We start from the raw sequence: 21,180 nt of genomic DNA on the forward strand, positions 1-21,180 counted from the left end.
AAGGAATGAAACCAGCTTTGACCTCGGCAACAGAAACAACAGCAAACTCAGTCCCATCAATCTGGAAAAATCCTCCTTACTAACTTCTGGGGACTTGTGCTAAAATTGGGAGAGCTACCTTACAGGCTAGTCAAGCAACAGTCTAACATAGTCATACTCACGGTATCTCTTACAAATAATTTCCCAGATATCGCCATCACCATTCCATGGGTATGTCCTGTCCCACCAATGGGACAGATTTACCACAGTAGGTGGCACAGTTATATACAGTCGGGAGGGAGCTGCCCTGGGAGTTATCAACATCAATTCTGGACTCCATGAAGTCTCTTGGCATCTGGTCAAATATCGTGGCATCATGGGCATTGAAGCACAAAGATTACCTAAAAATGAGGTGTCAATCTGGTGAAGCTACAACAAGTACTACATGGGCCAAAGAGCAAAACTAGCATGTTGTAGACAGAGCTAAGCAATCCCATTACCAATGGATCAGATTGAAGACCTGCAGTCCTGCCACATCCAGTCATTAATGGAGTTGGACAATTAAACAACTAACTAGATCAGGAGGCTCCACTAATATCCCTAGTCTCAATGTTGGGAGATACCAGCACATCAGTGTAAAAGATAAGGCTGAAGTATTTTCAACGATCTTCAGCAAAAGTGCCGAGTGGATGATCCATCTCGGCCTGCTCCGGAAATTTCCAGCATTGTTGATGCCAGTCTTCTGCCAATATGATTCACCCACAAGATATCAAAAAACAGCTGAAGGCACTGTATACTACAAAGGCTATGGGCCCTGACGACATCCGGAAACAGTACAAAAGATTTGTGCTCCAAAACTATCCTAGTCAAGCTGTTCCACTACAGCTACAACACTGGCATCATCCTTGCAATGTGGAAATTGCTGAGTATGTCATACACAAAATCAGGACAAATCCAAGCCGACCAATTACTACCCATCCATTGACCTTGATCATCACAAACTGATGGACAGTGTTGTCGACAATGCTATCAAGTGACTTACTCAAAAAAAACCTGCTCATCGGGTTCCACCAGGGCCACTCGGCTCCAGATCTCATTCTAGCCTTAAGTCAAAACAGGGACAAGAGAGCTGAAATCAGGTGGGGAGGTGAGATTGACTTCCCTTAACAGCAAGGCAGCATTTGACCGTGTGTGGCATCAAGGATCCCCACCAAAACAGGAGTTAATGGGAATCAGGGAGAAAACTCTCCACTGGTTAATGTCATACCTTGTTGCAGGGGTTCCTCAGGGTAGTGGCCTAGGCACAACTATCTTCAGCTGCTTTATCAATAACATTTCTCCCATCATGTGGTCAGAAGTGGGATGCTTGCAGATGATTGTGCAATGTTTAGCACAATTCACAATTCCTCAGATACTGAAGTAGTCCAAATGTAGCAAGAATTGGACAATATCCAGGCTTGGGCTGACAAGTGGCAATTAACATTGGTGCCACACAAGTGCCAAGCAATGGTCACCTCCAACAACCCCCAACCATTGCCCCATGACATTCAATGGCGTCAACCTTCATTGACTAACAACGTCCTGGGGATCACCACTGACCAGAAATGTAAGTGGATTAGCCATATAAACACTGTGGTTAAAAGATCGCAATGAGGCTGGGAATTCTGTGGCATGTAACTCACCTCCTGACTCCACAAAGGCTGTCCGCCATCCATAAGGCTCAAACAGCAATGTGAATGAATACTCTCCAACTGCCTGGATGTGTAATTCATATCCAGCAAAACTTGGACCACATTCAGGCTTGGGTTGCTCAGTAGCAAGTAACATCTGCACCACACATGTGTTTGGTAATGACCATCTCCAACAAGAGAGAATCCAAACATCTCTCGACATTCAATGTCATTACCAAGACGGAATCTCCCACATATCAACATCCTGGGGGTTACAATTGATCAGAAACAGAACTGTACCAGCCAAATCAGTACTGTGGCTACATGCACAGGTCAGGGGCTGAGAATTCTGAAGAGGGCAACTCACCTACTGACTCCCCAAAGCCTGTCTACCATCCACAAGACACACGTCACGAGCATGATGGGATACTCTTCACTTTCCTGGATGTGTGAAGTTTCAACAGCACTCATCCAGGGCAAAAGAGTCCACTTGATTGACATTCCATCTACCACCTAAAACATTTACTCCCTCCATCACAAATTTACATTAGCAGGAGTGTACACTATCTACAAGACATGACTGCAACTCACCAAGGTTCCTTCAACAGCACCTTCCAAACCCATAACCTCTACCACCTCGAACGACAATGGAAGCATGTCAGGGAACACCACCATCTGATAGCTTCCCCCCAAGCCACACACCATCCTGACTTGGAATTTTATTACTGATCCTTCTGCACTGTAAATTCTATCGATGTCACTAGCTTTCGGAGCGCTGCTCCTTCCTCAGGTGAATGCCGAGGTCTGTTCCAGAAACACATATATAGACAAATTCAAAGATGCCAAACAATGCTAGGAATGCGAGCATTAGCAGGTGATTAAATCTTTACAGATCCAGAGATGGGGTAACCCCAGGTTAAAGAGGTGTGAATTGTCTCAAACCAGGACAGTTGGTAGGATTTCGCAAGCCCAAGCCAGATGGTGGGGGATGAATGTAATGCGACATGAATCCCAGGTCCCGGTTGAGGCCGCACTCATGTGTGCGGAACTTGGCTATAAGTTTCTGCTCGGCGATTCTGCGTTGTTGCGGGTCCTGAAGGCCGCCTTGGAGAACGCTTACCCGGAGATCAGAGGCTGAATGCCCTTGACTGCTGAAGTGTTCCCCGACTGGAAGGGAACATTCCTGCCTGGTGATTGTTGCGCGATGTCCGTTCATTCGTTGTCGCAGCGTCTGCATGGTCTCGCCAATGTACCACGCTTCGGGACATCCTTTCCTGCAGCGTATGAGGTAGACAACGTTGGCCGAGTCGCACGAGTATGTACCGCGTACCTGGTGGGTGGTGTTCTTGCGTGTAATAGTGGTATCCATGTCGATGATCTGGCACGTCTTGCAGAGATTGCCATGACAGGGTTGTGTGGTGTCGTGGTCACTGTTCTGAAGACTGGGTAGTTTGCTGCAAACAATGGTTCGTTTGAGGTTGCGCGGTTGTTTGAAGGCAAGTAGTGGCGGTGTGGGGATGACCTTGGCAAGATGTTCATCGTCATCAATGACGTGTTGAAGGCTGTGAAGAAGATGACGTAGTTTCTCCGCTCCGGGGAAGTCCTGGTTTGAGACAATTCACACCTCTTTAACCTGGGGTTACCCCATCTCTGGATCTGTAAAGATTTAATCACCTGCTAATGCTCGCATTCCTAGCATTGTTTGGCATCTTTGAATTTGTCTATATATGTGTTTCTGGAACAGACCTCTGCATTCACCTGAGGAAGGAGCAGCGCTCCGAAAGCTAGTGACATCGAAACAAACCTGTTGGATTTTAACCTGGTGTTGTAAGACTTCGTACTGTGCTCACCCCAGTCCAACGCCGGCATCTCCACATCGTAAATTCTATGATTCTGTCACTGGGCCAAAATTCTGCCACTTTCTCCCTAACAGGGCTGTAGGTGTACATCTGGGCAGCACGTGGCGCTGTGTTTAGCACTGGGACTACGGCACTGAGGACCCGAATTCGAATCCACGCCCTGGGTCACCGTCTGTGTGGAGTTTGCACATTCTCCCATGTTTGTGTGGGTTTCACCCCCACAACCCAAAGATGTGCAGGGTAGGTGGATTGGCCACGCTAAACTGTCCCTTAATTGGAAAAAAAAAATAATTGGGTACTCTAAATATATTTTTAAAAATATTTACCCATCCAACAGTCACTGCATTCCAAAAGTATTTCACATTTGTGAAACCCTTGTGATATTTTGACATAAGGTACTTTCTCTTTTTATAATAAACATTTTATTCAGGTATTTCTTTGGCATTGTAACAGCAACAAAATCAACAATGTACATAACAAGAAAAATATTAACATAGTGCAAATACCGCCTCCCTCTCCCACAGGTCCTACCATTGTTTACCCCCCTAATCTATGCTAACCTAACACCCCCCCCCCCCCCCTCGCTGACGATTAGTTCTCTGCGGGGAAGTCGACGAATGGTTGCCACCTCCAGGCGAACCCTAACAGAGACCCTTATCATGACGAACTTAATTTTCTCCAGGCAGAGGAAGCCAGCCATGTCCGAAAGCCAGGTCTCTGATTTTGGGGGCTTGGAGTCCCTCCATGCTAGTAGTCTGCGCCTCCGGGCTGCCAGAGAAGCAAAGGCCAGAACATTTGCCTCTTTCTCCTCCTGGATTCCCGGATCCTGCGACACCCCAAAAATCGCCACCTCTGGACTCATTGCCACCCTCGTATTTAATACCGTGGACATGGCGTTGGCAAGCCCCTGCCAAAATCCCCTCAGTTTTGGACATGCCCAGAACATATGGCTATGGTTCGCTGCCCCCCACCCCGCGCGCGCGCACTTCGCACACCTGTCCTCCACCCCAAAGAATCTGCTCATCCGGGCCACTGTAATGGGAGCCCGGTGAACGGCCTTAAATTGGATCAGGCTGAGCCTGGCAAATGTCGCGGTCGCGTTGACCCTACCCAGCGCGTCCGCCCAGAGGCCCTCCTCTATCTCTCCCTCCAGCTCCTCCTCCCACTTTTGCTTCAGTCCTCGGTCTGAGTCTCCTCCGAACCCATAAGCTCTTTATATATGTCCGAGACGCTCCCCTCTCCTATCCATCCTCTAGAAACCCCCCTATCCTGAATCCCCCTTAGCGGCAGGAGTGGGAAGGTTAGCACCTACCTCCACAGAAAGTCCCGCACCTGTAAATATCGAAATGCAGTCCCCCCCGCCAAAGCAAACATCTTCAGCGCCCTTATACTCGGGAGGCTTCCTTCTATAAATAAGTCCCCCATCCTCTCGAGCCCCGCTCGCCGCCAAATTCGGAACCCCCCCGTCCATCCTTCCCGGGGCAAACCGGTGATTATCGTAGATTGGGGACCATACCGATGCACCCTCTGTTCCCACATGTCTCCTCCACTGCCCCCAGACTCTCAGGGCCGCCACCACCACTGGACTGGTGGAGTACCGCGCCGGCGGGAACGGCAGAGGCGCTGTTACCAACGCCCCCAGACTTGTGCCCTTACAAGAAGCACCCACGCCAGTTCTCCCCCCATCAGCCACCTCCTCACCATGGCTATGTTAGCCGCCCAGTAGTAATTGCTGAAATTCGGCAGCGCCAGCCCTCCATCCCCCCGACTCTGCTTGAGCATTGCCCGCTTCACTCGCGGGGACCCCCCACACAAAGCCCACAATAATCTTATTGATCCGCTTAAAAAAGGACCGCGGGATGAAGATGGGGCGGCATTGGAAAACGAACAGGAATCTCGGGAGGACCGTCATTTTTACCGATTGAACTCTGCCCGCCAGAGACAAGGGAAGTGCATCCCATCCCCGGAAATCCTCCTTCATCTGCTCCACCAACCGGGCCAAGTTCAATTTATGTAGCTGGTCCCAATCCCGCGCCACTTGGATCCCAGGTATCCTGAAGCTGTCCCCTACCACTCTGAACGGCAGTTCCCCCAGTTGCCTCTCCTGAACTCTCGCCTGGACCACAAGCATCTCGTTCTTCCCCATATTGAGCTTATACTCCGAAAACCGGCCGAATTCCCCTAAAATTCCCATAATTTCTTCCATCCCCTCCATTGGGTCTGAGACATACAGCAGTAGGTCATCCGCATACAGAGAGACTCTGTGCTCCACCCCCCTCGGACCAACCCCTTCCAGCCCCTTGAGGCCCTCAGAGCAATTGCCAGCGGCTCTATAGCCAGCGCAAACAGCAGTAGGGAGAGGGGGCAGCCCTGTCTCGTCCCCCGGTGCAGTTGAAATAGTCCGAAGTCGTCCTGTTTGTCCGTACACTTGCAACCGGAGCCCGGTACAGCAACGTAACCCAGTCAATAAAGCCCCTTCCAAACCCGAACCGCTCCAGCACCTCCCATAAATAATCCCACTCAACCCAGTCAAAGGCTTTTTCCGCGTCCATCACGACCACCATCTCAACCTCCCTACCTTCCGGGGGCATCATGATCACGTTTAGCAGCCTTCTTATATTGGTCACCAGCTGCCTGCCCTTAACGAACCCCGTCTGATCCTCCACGATAATGTCCAGTACACAGTCCTGAATCCTGGAGGACAAGATTTTGGCCAGAAGTTTGGCATCTACGTTCAGCAAGGAAATCGGCCTGTAAGACCCACATAGCTCCGGGTCCTTGTCCCTTTTCAAAATGAGCGAGATCATGGCCTGTGATATCGTCTGGGGCAGAGCCCCTCTTTCCTTAGCCTCGTTAAAGACCTTCATCAGCACCGGCCCCAATATTCCAGAGAATTTTTTATAGAACTCGGCTGGGTACTCGTCCGGTCCCGGGGCCTTACCCGACTGCATGGCCTTCAGACCCTCCACTATCTCCTCCAGCCCGTTCGGGGCCCTCAGCCCTTCTACCAGCTTCCCATCCACCATCGGGAAAGCCAGCCCGTCGAAAAAGTGCCTCATCCCCTCCGGCCCCGCAGGGGGTTCCGACCTATACAACCTGCTATAAAAGTCCCGAAAGGCCTTGCTCACCCCCGCCGAGTCCCCAACTAAGTTCCCATCCCCGTCAATAACTTTCCCTATTTCTCCAGCTGCCTCCTTCTTTCTGAGCTGCTGTGCCAGCATCCTGCTGGCCTTCTCACCGTGCTCGTAAATCGCCCCCTTCACCTTTCTGAGCTGTTCCACTGCTCTCCCGGTGATTAACAAACCAAATTCCGCCTGTAGCCTCCGCGTTCCCTTAAAAGCCCTGCCTCTGGGGAGGCGTTGAAGGCGGTGGTTAGGGGGGAGCTGATATCAATAAGGGCACATAAAGGGAAGCAGGAGAGTAAGAAACGGGAGCGGTTGCTGCAAGAACTTTTGAGGGTGGACAGACAATATGCGGAAGCACCGGAGGAGGGACTGTACAGGGAAAGGCAAAGGCTGCATGTGGAATTTGACTTGCTGACCACAGGCACTGCAGAGGCACAATGGAGGAAGGCGCAGGGTGTACAGTATGAATATGGGGAGAAGGCGAGCAGATTGCTGGCACACCAATTGAGGAAAAGGGGAGCAGCGAGGGAAATAGGGGGAGTGAGGGATGAGGAAGGAGAGATGGAGCGGGGGGCGGAGAGAGTGAATGAAGTGTTCAAGACATTTTATAAAAAATTGTATGAAGCTCAACCCCCGGATGGGAGGGAGAGAATGATGGATTTTTTGGATCGGCTGGAAATTCCCAAGGTGGAAGAGCAGGAAAGGGTGGGACTGGGAGCACAGATCACGGTAGAAGAAGTGGTGAAAGGAATTAGGAACATGCAGACGGGAAAGGCCCCGGGACCGGACGGATTCCCAGTTGAATTTTACATAAAGTATTTGGATTTGCTCGCCCCGGTACTGATGAGGACCTTTAACGAGGCAAAGGAAAGGGGACAACTGCCCCCGACTATGTCTGAAGCAACGATATCGCTTCTCTTAAAGAAGGAAAAGGATCCGCTACAATGCGGGTCCTACAGACCAATTTCCCTCCTAAATGTGGATGCCAAGGTCCTGGCCAAGGTAATGGCAATGAGAATAAAGGAATGTGTCCCGGGGGTGGTTCACGAGGACCAAACTGGGTTTGTGAAGGGGAGACAGCTGAACACGAATATACGGAGGCTGTTAGGGGTAATGATGATGGCCCCACCAGAGGGTGAAACGGAGATAGTAGTGGCGATGGATGCCGAGAAAGCATTTGATAGAGTGGAATGGGATTATCTGTGGGAGGTATTGAGGAGATTTGGTTTTGGAGAGGGGTATGTTAGATGGGTGCAGCTGTTGTATAGGGCCCCAGTGGCGAGTGTGGTCACGAATGGACGGGGATCGGCATATTTTCGGCTCCATAGAGGGACAAGGCAGGGATGTCCTCTGTCCCCATTACTGTTTGCACTGGCGATTGAGCCCCTGGCGATAGCGCTGAGAGGTTCCAAGAGATGGAGGGGAATACTTAGGGGAAGAGAAGAACACCGGGTATCTTTATATGCGGATGATCTGCTACTATATGTGGCGGATCCGGCGGAGGGGATGCCAGAAATAATGCGGATACTTGGGGAGTTTGGGGATTTTTCAGGGTATAAATTGAACATGGGGAAGAGTGAGCTGTTTGTGGTGCATCCAGGGGAGCAGAGTAGAGAAATAGAAGACCTACCGTTGAGGAAGGTAACAAGAGACTTTCGTTACCTGGGGATCCAGATAGCTAAGAATTGGGGCACATTGCACAGGCTAAATTTAACGCGGTTGGTGGAACAGATGGAGGAAGATTTCAAGAGATGGGCTATGGTAGCACTGTCAATGGCAGGGAGGGTGCAGGCGGTTAAGATGGTGGTCCTCCCGAGATTCCTCTTTGTGTTTCAGTGCCTCCCGGTGGTGATCACGAAGGCTTTTTTTAAAAGGATAGAAAAGAGCATCATGGGTTTTGTTTGGGCCGGGAAGACTCCGAGAGTGAGGAAGGGATTCTTACAGCATAGTAGGGATAGGGGGGGGCTGGCATTACCGAGCCTAAGTGAGTATTATTGGGCCGCTAATATTTCAATGGTGAGTAAGTGGATGGGAGAGGAGGAGGGAGCGGCGTGGAAGAGATTAGAGAGGGCGTCCTGTAGGGGGACCAGCCTGCAGGCTATGGTGACAGCCCCATTGCCGTTCTCACCGAGGAACTACACCACGAGCCCGGTGGTGGTAGCTACACTGAAGATTTGGGGACAGTGGAGACGACATAGGGGAAAGACCGGAGCATTGGGGGGGGTCCCCGATAAGAAACAACCATAGGTTTGCCCCGGGGGGAATGGATGGGGGATATGGAATGTGGCAAAGAGCAGGAATAACGCAACTGAAAGATCTATTTGTGGACGGGAAGTTCGCAAGTCTTCTGGGAGCGCTGACCGAGAAATATGGGTTGCCCCAAGGGAATGCATTCAGGTACATGCAATTGAGGGCTTTTGCGAGGCAACAGGTGAGGGAATTCCCGCAGCTCCCGACACAAGAGGTGCAGGACAGAGTCATCTCAAAGAAATTGGTGGGGGATGGTAAGGTGTCGGATATATATAGGGAAATGAGGGACGAAGGGGAGACTATGGTGGACGAACTAAAAGGGAAATGGGAAGAAGAGCTGGGGGAGGAGATCGAGGAGGGGCTGTGGGCAGATGCCCTAAACAGGGTAAACTCGTCGTCCTCGTGCGCCAGGCTAAGCCTGATTCAGTTTAAGGTATTACACAGGGCACATATGACTGGAACACGGCTCAGTAAATTTTTTGGGGTGGAGGATAGGTGTGCGAGGTGCTCGAGAAGCCCAGCGAATCATACCCATATGTTTTGGTCATGCCCGGCACTACAGGGGTTTTGGGTGGGGGTGACAAAGGCGCTTTCAAAAGTAGTAGGAGTCCGGGTCGAACCAAGCTGGGGGTTGGCTATATTTGGGGTTGCACAAGAGCCGGGAGTGCAGGAGGCGAGAGAGGCCGATGTTTTGGCCTTTGCGTCCCTAGTAGCCCGGCGCAGGATATTGCTAATGTGGAAAGAAGCCAAGCCCCCGGGGGTGGAGACCTGGATAAATGATATGGCGGGGTTCATAAAGCTAGAGCGGATTAAGTTCGTCCTAAGGGGGTCGGCTCAAGGGTTCACCAGGCGGTGGCAACCGTTCGTCGAATATCTTGCGGAAAGATAGATGGGGGAAAAAAGAAGGCAGCAGCAGCAGCCCAGGACTTGGGGGGGGGGGGGGGGGGGGGGGGGAGATAGCCTGTGACAAGGCAGTTGCCAATTAGGGCTAGTTTTCATTTTTGTTATTTAATATTTATTTATTTGTTGTTTTTTGTTTATATAAAAAAGGTCATTATTATCTGTATTGTTATAATGTTGTGTAAAGGATGCACAATGTACTGTGTTGGTTGACCAAAAATTTTCAATAAAATATTTATTAAAAAAAAAAAAGCCCTGCCTCTGGAGCCTCCGCATACCTCCTATCAACTCGTCGAATCTCTTTTACCAGTCGGTCCGTCTCTGCCCGATCCGTCCTGTCCCTGTGAGCCCGGATCGAGATCAACTCTCCTCTCACCACTGCCTTCAGCGGTTCCAGGACCACCGCTGCTGAGACCTCCCCCATATCATTTACCTGCAGGTAGTTCAGCATGCACTTCCTCAGCCTCTCGCAAACCACTTCGTCTGCCAATAGCCCTACATCCAACCTCCATTACGGGCGCTGCTTACTATCCATACTAACCTGCAGGTCCACCCAGTGCGGAGCATGGTCCGAGATCGTAATCGCCGAGTACCCAGTGTCCACCACCCCCGCCAATAGGGCCCTACCCACAACAAAGAAATCGATCCGGGAATACACCTTATGTATGTGGGAGTAAAAAGAAAATTCCTTGGCCCTCAGCTGCCTAAATCTCCATGGATCGACCCCCCCTCTCCCCATCTGTTCCATGAACCCTTTCAGCTCCTTTGCCATTGCTGGCACCTTGCCCGTTCTCGAGCATGACCGGTCCAGGCCTGGTTCAATAACCGTATTAAAATCCCCTCCCCTAATCAGCTTGTGCGAATCCAGGTCCGGAATCTTGCCTCTTTATAAAATCACCGTCATCCCAATTTGGCGCATATACATTGACCAGCACTACCTTCATCCCCTGCAGCTTGCCGCTAACCATGATATATCGACCTCCCACATCCGAGACTATTCCCCCTACCTCAAATGCCACCCACTTGTTAATCAGAATCGCAACCCCTCTAAGTCTTTGTATCCAGCCCAGAGTGGAAAACCTGACTAATCCAGCCTTTCCTCAACCTGACCTGGTCCACTACTTTAAGGTGTGTCTCCTGCAGCATTACCACGTCTGTCTTCAGTCCCCTCAGGTGTGCAAACACACGTGCCCTCTTTACCGGCCCATTTAGCCCCCGCACATTCCAGGTGATCAACCTAGTTGGGGGGCAAAGTGCCCCCCCGCCATCCCCTTTCTTGGGCCCGCCTCCAGCCCATGCGCCGTGCCTCCTCCGGCCCGCCCCACGGAGGCCCCCACCCCGACCCTCTCAGTGGCCTTCCATCGAAGTCCCTCCCTCGTCAGCAGAACCCATCCCCCCCCACCCCCAGCAACACTACTCTAAAACCTAACCCATCTAGTAAACTAAGCGTATACACCCACCCCCACTGTGCTTCCGTGAGCGAGCTCACCCAGCTAGCTTGGTGGTCCCCACCCCTGGCGCCAAGAAGTCTCCCACCTATTGTTCCCTCGCTCCCGTCCCCCCTCCCATACAAACAAATTCCCTCATCTAACAATCCCCAAACACCCAGCAGCAAGAAAACACAAAGACAAAAGCACTACCCACCGAAACTCAAACAGGCATGTCTCCATCCCACAAAAGTGGACATCAATAAAAACACAAAAAAACCCACAAAAGGGACATTGGCAACATCTACCGAGAAAAAAAACCCAAAATGAAAAATCGACTTCCCCCCCCACCACCTTTCTCTAAACAGAGCTCCAAAAACAGACACAAAACAATAAGAGAAGGCATAACCAATTTAAAAACAGAAAACAAAACCCACCAAAAACCAAGGGGGAGAAAAGAAAAAAACCACAGAAAAACAGAAAAAAGGATCCAATAATAGCCAACAAGTTGTCTCTAAGTCCGAGAGTTCTCAGACTCCCACAAGTCCTTCTTTTCGCAAAGTCCAGCGCCTCATCGGGCGACTCAAAATAGTGGTATTGGTTCTCATACGTGACCCAAAGACACGCCGGATACAGCAGACCAAACTTCACCTGCTTCTTGAAGAAAATAGATTTGACTTGGTTAAAGCCTGCCCTCTTCCTCGCCACCTCCACGCTCAGGTCCTGGTACACCCGCAGGATGCTATTCTCCCACTTGCAATTCCGCGTTCGCTTACCCCACCGAAGAATGCATTCCTTGTCCAGGAACCTATGGAATCTCACCACCATTGCCCTCGGAGGGTCACCCGCTCGCAGCTTCCTAGCAAGCGCCCGGTACGCCCTGTCCACCTCCAACGGTCGGGGGAATGCCCCCTCCCCCAGCAGCTTTTCGAACATACCCGCTACGTATGCCCCAGCGTCTGCACCCTCAGCCCCCTCCGGGAGCCCGACGATTCTTAAGCTCTGCCGATGGGACCGGTTCTCAAGGTCCTCCACCTTCTCCAGGAGCCTTTTCTGCTGTTCCCGAAGCATCCCCACATCCAGCTCCACCGCTGTTTCATGCTCCTCTTGTTCAAGCAGCACCTTCTCCACCTTCTGAATCGCCCGGTCCTGGGAGTCCAGTCTGCTCCCTAGCCGATCAATTGATTCTTTAATGGGGTCCAAGCATTCCCGCTTCTGCCTGGTGAAACCATCCTGAATGGCCTGCATCACTGGGTCCGTTTGTCGCTGCGCTGTCACCCCAGGGGTCCGGCCCTCAGCCATACTGTCTCCCGCTGCAGCTTTAACACAGCTCGTGACTGACTTTTTGTTTCTGCCCTTTCGTGCACCTTTGGTCATTTTTTCCATACACCGATGCGTGGAAACGGTGCCCAATTGCCTCAGCCTTCGAACTTGCTGTTTAAAACCAGAAAAATGTCCTGGGGAAAGGTCCAAAAGTACAACCAGAGCGGGAGCCACCAAATGTGCGACTTACTCCTCCATAGCCGCCACCAGAAGTGACATAAGGTACTTTCTAAATGCATGCGCTATTTGTCCCAATGTAATTCTATGTTATCGCTGAAATAGCTCCAGATGCTGGATTTGAGAGTTCGCTTGGCATCTGAAAAGTTAGTAATTTTGTTAAGTGCCGAGCACTTTAAAATTGTTTTGCAGTTGAAGAGTATACTTAAAAACCATGGGCGGGATTCTCCCTTCTGGGGACTGAGACCCCAGGCCGGCGGGAAAACCAGCGCCAACCATTCCGGCGTCAACAGCCCCCCGAAAATGCGGAATTCTCTGAATTTCCGGGGGCTAGGTGGATGCCGGAGCAGGTGTCGCTGCTCCAGCCGACACCGATGGACTGGCGCGAGTTTGCGCATGCGCGGAACGGCCTGCGTGATCTTGTGCATGCGCAGACCGGCCGGCGTATTTTCACGCATGCACGGGGCGCTCTCTTCTCCGTGCCGGCCCCTGGGCAATATGGTGGAGCCCTACAGGGGCCCGGCACAGAAGAAAGAAGTGCCCCCACGGAACAAGCCCGCCTGCAGATCGGTGGGCCCCAATCGAGGGCCAGGCCACCGTGGGGCTCCCCCCCTCCCCCCAGGGTCGGAACCCACGCACCCCCGTGGACCGCCCCCACAAACATCACCTGCCAGGTCCCACCGTGCGCGAGGTGAGTGATTCACGCCGGCGGGACTGGCCAAAAATGGACGGCCGCTCAGCCCACTGGGGCCCGGAGAATTGTCAGGGGGGGGGGGCTGCTGTCAACGCCCCCGACAGGCGTGGCGGGAATCCTGCCGCCGCCGCCCGGAAAACGGCACCGGAGAACACGGCAGCCGGCGTCGGGGTGGGATTCGCGCCTCCCCCCCGGGGATTCTCCGACCCACTGGGGGGGGTCGGAGGATCCAGGCCCATATCCTTACCAGAGATTCCATCCTGCCCTCTGCCTACTTTCCCTCCTTTAAGACTCTGCTCAAAACCAACCTCTGATCAGGTTTTTGACCATCCCTGCTGAAATCTATTACCTTAGCCAAGCACCTTTCAAAATAAAATTCAATTTATGTGAAGCATCTTGGGATACTTGTCTACATTCCTACAATAATGGCATTGCAGCTATTGTTATGAATTCACACCTGCTGCTTTATCTGTGTTTTTTTCTTTCTTCACAGGTCCGGCCTGGCTTTTTTCTTGAGGTTTCTTTAAGGAATTGTTAGGATTATTTTTGTTATTTACCTGAAAAAAAGAGTCAAAAATGTGACATTAGAAAACAGAATGGAGATAAGCTAAGGCTCTCACTTTTGTAAATATTTTACCACATGAAATTAACTGGTGCTCCTCATCTAATTACGCTTGAAAATTGAGAGAGCACATTGCCACGAATCCTCGTACTAGAACAGGAAACAGATTACTTCCAGCGAAACATTTCTATTCTTTTAAAAAAAATGCTCAGCCTTGACAAATCTACAAATAAATAAGATACAAGATAGTCATGTCCTTTTAAGAAATTTTTCTTGACCTCCATTCTGATGTCTATAGCAGCCTCTTTCTTGACTTTACCATGACGAAAGAAGCTGATAAGTGAGACCCTGAGAGTAATCAACCTTTCATAAATTAAACTAAATTGGAAAGAAAAATACCAGGTTGGGCAAAGAGGAATATTTGCAGGTAGAAGATAAATTCACAGTACTTGAAAACTATACCTGCCGTGCAAGTTATCTAACATCTTTTCTGATTCAATCTTCGCAACAAACAACGGTATCCAAAGTGGTGCAAAAGACTGATGGTAGGACTTACGGACTTGCACTTTTATGCTGGCTTATTAGCAATAGGCGTCCAAGCACTTCTTGATCTTGGCATTGATAGAAAAAGGCTAATATGTAGTTTCAAGAACAACTCCATGCATTTGTTTTCTCTGCTAAATTGCTGAGTGAGCTGTTATATTATATTGCTACTCCTGGTAGCATGTTATAGTACTGGGTTTAAATAATATAAGTCGTTACTAACTGTAGATGATGTTGAAGAACACTCGAGTCTTCAAAGTAAACTGAAAGAATTTATTAAGTAATGATAAAACAAATGAATGAGTTTGACACTCTACTCAACTAACTCAAGCAATAAAGCAAGGATAACTAACTGTACAAACTGTATCTAAGCAACACGTGGGATACTCTCTGCTGCACTGCTGTTCACTGGTAACTCCTGCTGGAAAGAGAGAGAGCCTCTGGGAGCTCTTATTATATAGTGGGTCTTGTAATGCCCTCTAGTGGTCATGCCACAGCTAGGTGTTGTGATTAACCCTTCAGTTACATGTCTGTCTACATATCATTACATGAGCCTCACCAAGGAGATAGCACATGCTGCTTAGACTCAAAAGAAACCATACATGGTTGCCAGTGACTGGTCCAAAGATAATTAAAATGGCTTGGTGATCAAGGAAGAGAGAGAAGTCTGAATATGTGGAAAACATTGTATGAAGAAGCGGTATCATCTTTGGCCATGTCAAATCAATAGTATAACTTGAACAATTGGACATATAGATGCATTTTTACCATTTCATGTGAATAAGATGTAACATAAGAACACAAAAAACTAGGTGCAGGTAATTCAGCCCCTCGAGCCAGCTCCGGCATTCAAGATGATCATGGCTGATGTCCTCTCAGCCTCAACTCCACTTTCCTTCCCATTCTCCATAACTCTTCAACCCATTACTAATTAAAAATGTCTCTCTCCTCCTTAAATTTACTCTATGTCCAGTCATCCACTGCACTCTGGGGTTATGAATTTCATAGATTCAAGACCCTTTGAGAGAAGTAATTTCTCCTCATCTCGGTTTTAAATCTGCTACCTCTTAACCTAAAACTATGACCAAAGATATTTGTTAGTTTAACCTATGAACATTAAGCTCAATTGGCTGCAAGTACTTGACTTTATTTGTCAGAATTTTTTTAATTTTTTTAGAGTAGGTGAAACGTTGCTATGGGAATTTTGTCTTAGCATTGATTGATCTTGCATAAGTATAATTAGCTCATTGACATGTCAAATAAAGACACTGATGGCCAACTTCAGATAGTGAATTTACTAATTTCTCTCTCAAGCAAATTACCTGGATTACAAGAATCATCCAACCCATCTATATAAAAGACACATGCTCTGTTCGCATCAACTAAATCACAACTCCTTTTAATAGTTTTATTTTATACCTCAACAGCAAGATTTCCTGAGACAATTAAAATAATGATGTCTTCAAACTGGCAAAGTTGTGATTTTAGAATACAACAGTTTATCACTGGGCAAGTACGTTCTCCCATATCTGCGTGGATTTCCTCTGGCTGCTCCAGTTTCCTCCCACAAAAGTCGTCCTTGTTAGATGAATTGGACATTCGGAATTCTGCCTCAGTGTACCCGAACATGCGCCGGAGTGTGGCGACTAGGGGATTTTCACAGTAACTTCATTGCAGTGTTAATGTAAGCCTACTTGTGACGATAATAAAGATTAATAATACTCTAATAATCTTTATTATTCTCACAAGTAGGCTTACATTAACACTGAAATGACGTTATGTGAACATCTCCTCGTCACCACACTCCAGTGCCTGTTCGGATACACAGAGGGAGAATTCAGGATGTCCAAATTACCTAACAGCACATCTTTCAGGACTTGTGGGAGGAATCCGGAGCACCCAGAGGAAACCCACGCAGACACAGGGAGAACATGCAGACCCAAGCCAGGAATCGAGCCTGGGACCCTGGCGCTGTGGAGCAATATCACTGTGTTACCGTTGCCGCCCAGATTATGATCTACAAAGATTCAGTGTGGAATTTGAAACCAAACGCTGAAGATAAGCCATTATTGAAGATCAGTCCTTCTATTGATATTCTTGGGATCACAAGCTTCCCTATCTTCTCAACTGCCACCTCCAAACTCAGTTTTCTATTTAGTGTCACAAACTTGGTTTTCATTCAAAAATAAATTTTTCAACAAATGTAAATACTATCCAGCATTAGAACCCCAGTCAAGGTTATGGTGCCAAGGAGGGGCCCGAGGCTGGCCGTTCAAACCTATGTCATTGTACAATACTTTATAGGTGAAACCCATTTTATTTTCTTTATTTTTTCTTGTTTACTTTGTAACCCTTATTTGAAATACCAAGAAAAACATTTTCAAAATGTTTCTACAATGCTCAAATCTGCCCAAGGCTCGACACTGTTCCTGTACCAAAAATAGCTTTCCAGGAATCTTTGTTCAAAAACGTGGAAGGGCTAATCATCTCAAAAGCAACCTCGTGCTTACTGCTAAATATGTTATTCTACTCTTCCTCATCTTTCCATTCCTGCTAAGATGAAGTTATATATTTCAATAGATATTATGGTAATTGCTACTCTAAAGCTCTGTTTTCTCGTCCTTTTTGAGCTCAGACTATTTCATGCTACATTGCAAGTTTCCCCACTCGGTAACACATTCCTTCCCAGGGACCCCATGGTGACTTCAGTTTTCCATTTTGCAATTTTCAGGCTTTTAGCGTCTCAACTTGAGATCACCTACATTATTTCTTGATTTGCAAAGCCTTTCTTATTCTTTTCAACCTTAGCTTCCGAATTTAAAAAAGCCTAAAAGAACCTCATTCAGCCATAGACATGACTTAAGAATAACCCCTATAATATGCAAAAGAACCTTCCTTCCAACTGTCCAACGCCCCAAATACTCCTTCCAGGTTAAACAACGATTTATTTCTTTCAATTTAGGGTACAACTACTCACATTGTGATCTCTTCTACATTGGGATGGCTGGATGCAGGCTGGGTGAGAGCTTTACAGAATACCTGTATTCAGTTTGTAAATGTGACCCCAAGCTTACAGTCAATCACCTGTCATTTTAATTATCTGCCACATTCTATTGTTATCTTTCTGTCCTGTCCTCCTATATTATTGCAAAAAACTCAAAGCAAGCTCAAGGACCATTATCCAACTAGGCATTTTACAGTCTTCTGAACTCAACATTGAGATCATCAACTACAAGTCATTTGTGCCACATTTTGTTTTGCATGGAAGCTGTTTGTGACTATGTTGGTTATTCTACTTACACTTTCTCCAAATCCATTTTTTGCTTTTTCACTTGTCCTATTAGCATTTCCGTTTGCCTCTCAGTACTATCCTTTTTGTCATTTAATCTCTTTTATACTCCAGCCATCTGGGATGGCCACATCCCGATTACAAAATGGACACTTGCAAAGACTGCAGGGAAAATTGGACAATGCTAAGAAACAAGCAGGTGCAAGCCCTGTCTGTTGATTAGAACCTTAAACGCTCAGACAGGACAGAAACTACCAAACGATTTACATACTAATGAGCCATCTCCGGGGACAAAAGGGAAACACTGAGATACACACTGTTAGGACAGACTCCCCGGTGCCAGGAGAAGCGAAGACAAAGCTGACTGACAGTCACAGGACACGCCCAGCAATCAGGGAACAACCCCTCTATTGGAGGAAAATCGATACGATGATTGGGAAAGATCCAATTAGTTGAGGCCAAGTTCAAGGCCCGCCCAAAAGAGCGCGAAGCCCTTTTGAGTATAAAAGGTATCCCCCAAGGGAGAACGCTCTCCTTTGGCTTTGGCTCTCAGCGAAGAGAGAAACCAGTCTAGCAGCTACAGCAGACCAAGTAAGTTCCAAGTCAACGCACGCTACGAGATAGACGCTCCTAGTTGCTACCCTGTAAACAGCTCAACCCAGCAGCCTCAGAACCGAGGAACGGCCATTGTTCCTCTGACTGAGTGAGCACCCGAAGCGAAGTATAGGCCTTAGTGATAGTTTAGTTTTGTAGAGTTTATGTATGAGTAGATTTGACTGTGTGTAAATAAATGAGCATTGCTTTTGTACTTACTAACTGGTGTATCGAGTCATTGATCAGTATTCGGTTCGGCACCGTGTGGCGGTGTCGAAAGATACCTGGCGACTCTTGAGCAAACGTGATTAAATAGAGCCAAATTAAGAACCAACCAAAAGTTAGCAACATTTCCACCTCCTTCACTTTCTCTGTCTCTGTACTTACTTAAACCAGTTACATCTCTTTTTCCAATTCTGATGAAAAGTCATCAATTGGAAATGTTTCTCTCTCCACAGATGCTGCCAGACTTAGGAGTATTTCCAGTACTATCTATCTTTATTTTAGAGAAAAGCAAGTTTAGTTACTTTAAATTTCTCTGATGTAAAATAGACATAATCAGCTCATAGTTTTTTTTTAAACTACACAAAATCAGGCTTTTGGATCTATGTAATCCAAATATACTGGAATGCGCTTTTCTCCATATGTGAAGGCTGAATAAAGAACACCAGATATTGTCTTCTATCCCTCAGCTATTGACTTTTCTTCGTATTTTTAATACTCCCATTGTGTTTCTCCCAGGAAATTAAGCCAGATTCCAGTATATAGGTTTGAAAACAATTAAATAAATAGCACAGGAGGAGTTCGTGTGAAGAGGTGATAGAGGTGGATTGGGAAATGTGAATAGTGAAGGAAACTGAAGATGGTGCAGCAAGAAAAAAGAATGATAAGGGGGAGGAAACAGCCAAGACAGACAAAAGGATGAAAATTACAATCTGGTAAGTGAAACAACTAGTGAATTAATAATATTAGCACAGCGCAGCTTCACCCGAGTACAGATTTCACCATGTTGTCAGGGAATTTTGCAAATGTCGGAATTTGTTATGTGTGAAATCTCAAGAGGCGTGAATAAGAGGTGCTGTTTGATTTAGATTTAAAAACACAAATAGGGTTAATTTAGGACAGTGGACTAAGTCACAGTATGTCAGGGCAGGTGATGTCTTGTGGCTGCAACATGCAAGAGCTGGCAGATACAAACAAACACATCAGCAGCTCAACAAAGCTCGCTCAGATTTGATGAGATGAAGTCTCATCTTCACCCATTTCAATTCTTATAGGCAAGTCTAGGAAAGAGGACCTGTTTAGAGATTATAAAGAGCTAGGATTCAAATTCAAAAACAGGTCCTCAAGGGTCATAATCTCCAGATTACTGCCCGAGCCACGTGCAAATTGGCATAGGGAGGCAAGAATAAGGTAAGTTAACACGTGGCTGAAAGAGTGGTGTGGGAAAGAGGGGTTCCTTTTCATGGGACACTGGCATCAGTTTTGGGACAGGGGGGACCTATACCGTTGGGATGGTCTCCACCTGAACCGAGCCGGGACCAGTGTTCTGGCGAAAAGAGTAAATAGGGTGGTCAATAGGACTTTAAACTAGAGATTGGGGGGGGGGGGGGGGGGGGGGGGGGGGGGGGGGGGGGGAAGTCAGGGAATCAAGAGGTGAAGTAAGCAGTGGGAAGCGTAGCTGCTTAGGAATACAAAAAAGCATGAAAAGACAGAACTCAGGAGAGGTTACGATAGTCCCCATCTCACAAAATATGACACAGTGTATGGAAAGGCTCAGTAAACCAAGGTCCACCACACTAAGAAAACAAAAAGTGACAGTCAATAGAGAATTAAAGGTGCTATATTTAAATGCGCGCAGTGTATGGAACAAGGTAGATGAGCTTGTGGCCCAGATTGTGACTGGCAGGTATGATGTGGTAGGCATCACAGAGACGTGATTGCAGGGGGTTCAGGACTGGCATTTAAACATCCAGGGACTCACAACCTATCGAAAAGAGAGAGAGGTGGGCAGAGGGGGCGGGGTTGCCTTGTTAATTAGGAATGAAATTAAATCAATAGCACTAAACGACATAGGGTCAGATGATGTGGAGTCTGTGTGGGCAGAGTTGAGGAACCACAAAGGCAAAAAAACCATAATGGGAGTGTAGCCACCTAAATTGGCCAACTCCCGATTTAAAATGGCGAACGGCAAAGGCTGATAGGAAAGTCAGCCAACAAGACAGAACCCAGCGGCTGCAGGTTTGCTGTGTATTTACCGCTGCAAAAACCAGACAACATCGATACCAGCGGCCATCTGCATACTAATGAGCAATCCCCGGGAACAATAAGTAACATTTTGGACACACAAAGCAAAGCCAGACTCCTCGGCGCCAGCAGGAGCCAACACAAAGGAGGTGAACGAGCGCCTCTAGACCGCCCATTGATCAGGGAACCGCTCCAGTATTGGAGAAAATTGAACCAAGCGATTGGGACAAAGTCCAATCACTTGAGACCAAGTACAGGGTCCGCCCCGAAAGGCGGGAAGCCCCTGGGGACTATAAGAATTGAGCCCCAAGTTCAAATCGCTCTCTTCTCTTCTTCACCTCTGCGTCCTGCCCGGGTCACCCAGCAACACGAACCAACATTGACCGTGACCGGTGCAGTGACTCCAGTGATCACCGAAGCCCGTAAGTCTTAATTCAACGCTCGCTATGAGGTAGGCGCTCCTAGCTACCAATCTGTATCAACTTCGAATCCCGCAGACTCAGAACCCGAACGAAAGGTTCCCCTGACCTGGTGGGCCAAT

General features: G+C 48.1%; 1 protein-coding gene across 4 annotated transcripts in view; it reads right to left on the reverse strand.

Annotated features, from left to right (window-relative positions):
* abcc5 (ATP-binding cassette, sub-family C (CFTR/MRP), member 5) overlaps nt 1-21,180 on the reverse strand; it is a 194,304-nt gene that overhangs the window by 73,290 nt on the left and 99,834 nt on the right. For all 4 annotated transcript variants that reach the window (XR_011934457.1, XM_072474195.1, XM_072474194.1 and 1 more), the window contains one exon: nt 13,862-13,961. Coding sequence is in view for 3 of the 4 variants with exons in the window: in XM_072474195.1 (XP_072330296.1) it covers nt 13,862-13,961 (100 nt within the window). In the remaining variant the exon portion in view is untranslated. The remainder of the gene's footprint in view (nt 1-13,861; nt 13,962-21,180) is intronic.

Source organism: Scyliorhinus torazame, chromosome 14 (genome assembly GCF_047496885.1).
Source record: "Scyliorhinus torazame isolate Kashiwa2021f chromosome 14, sScyTor2.1, whole genome shotgun sequence".
NCBI lineage: Eukaryota > Metazoa > Chordata > Chondrichthyes > Carcharhiniformes > Scyliorhinidae > Scyliorhinus > Scyliorhinus torazame.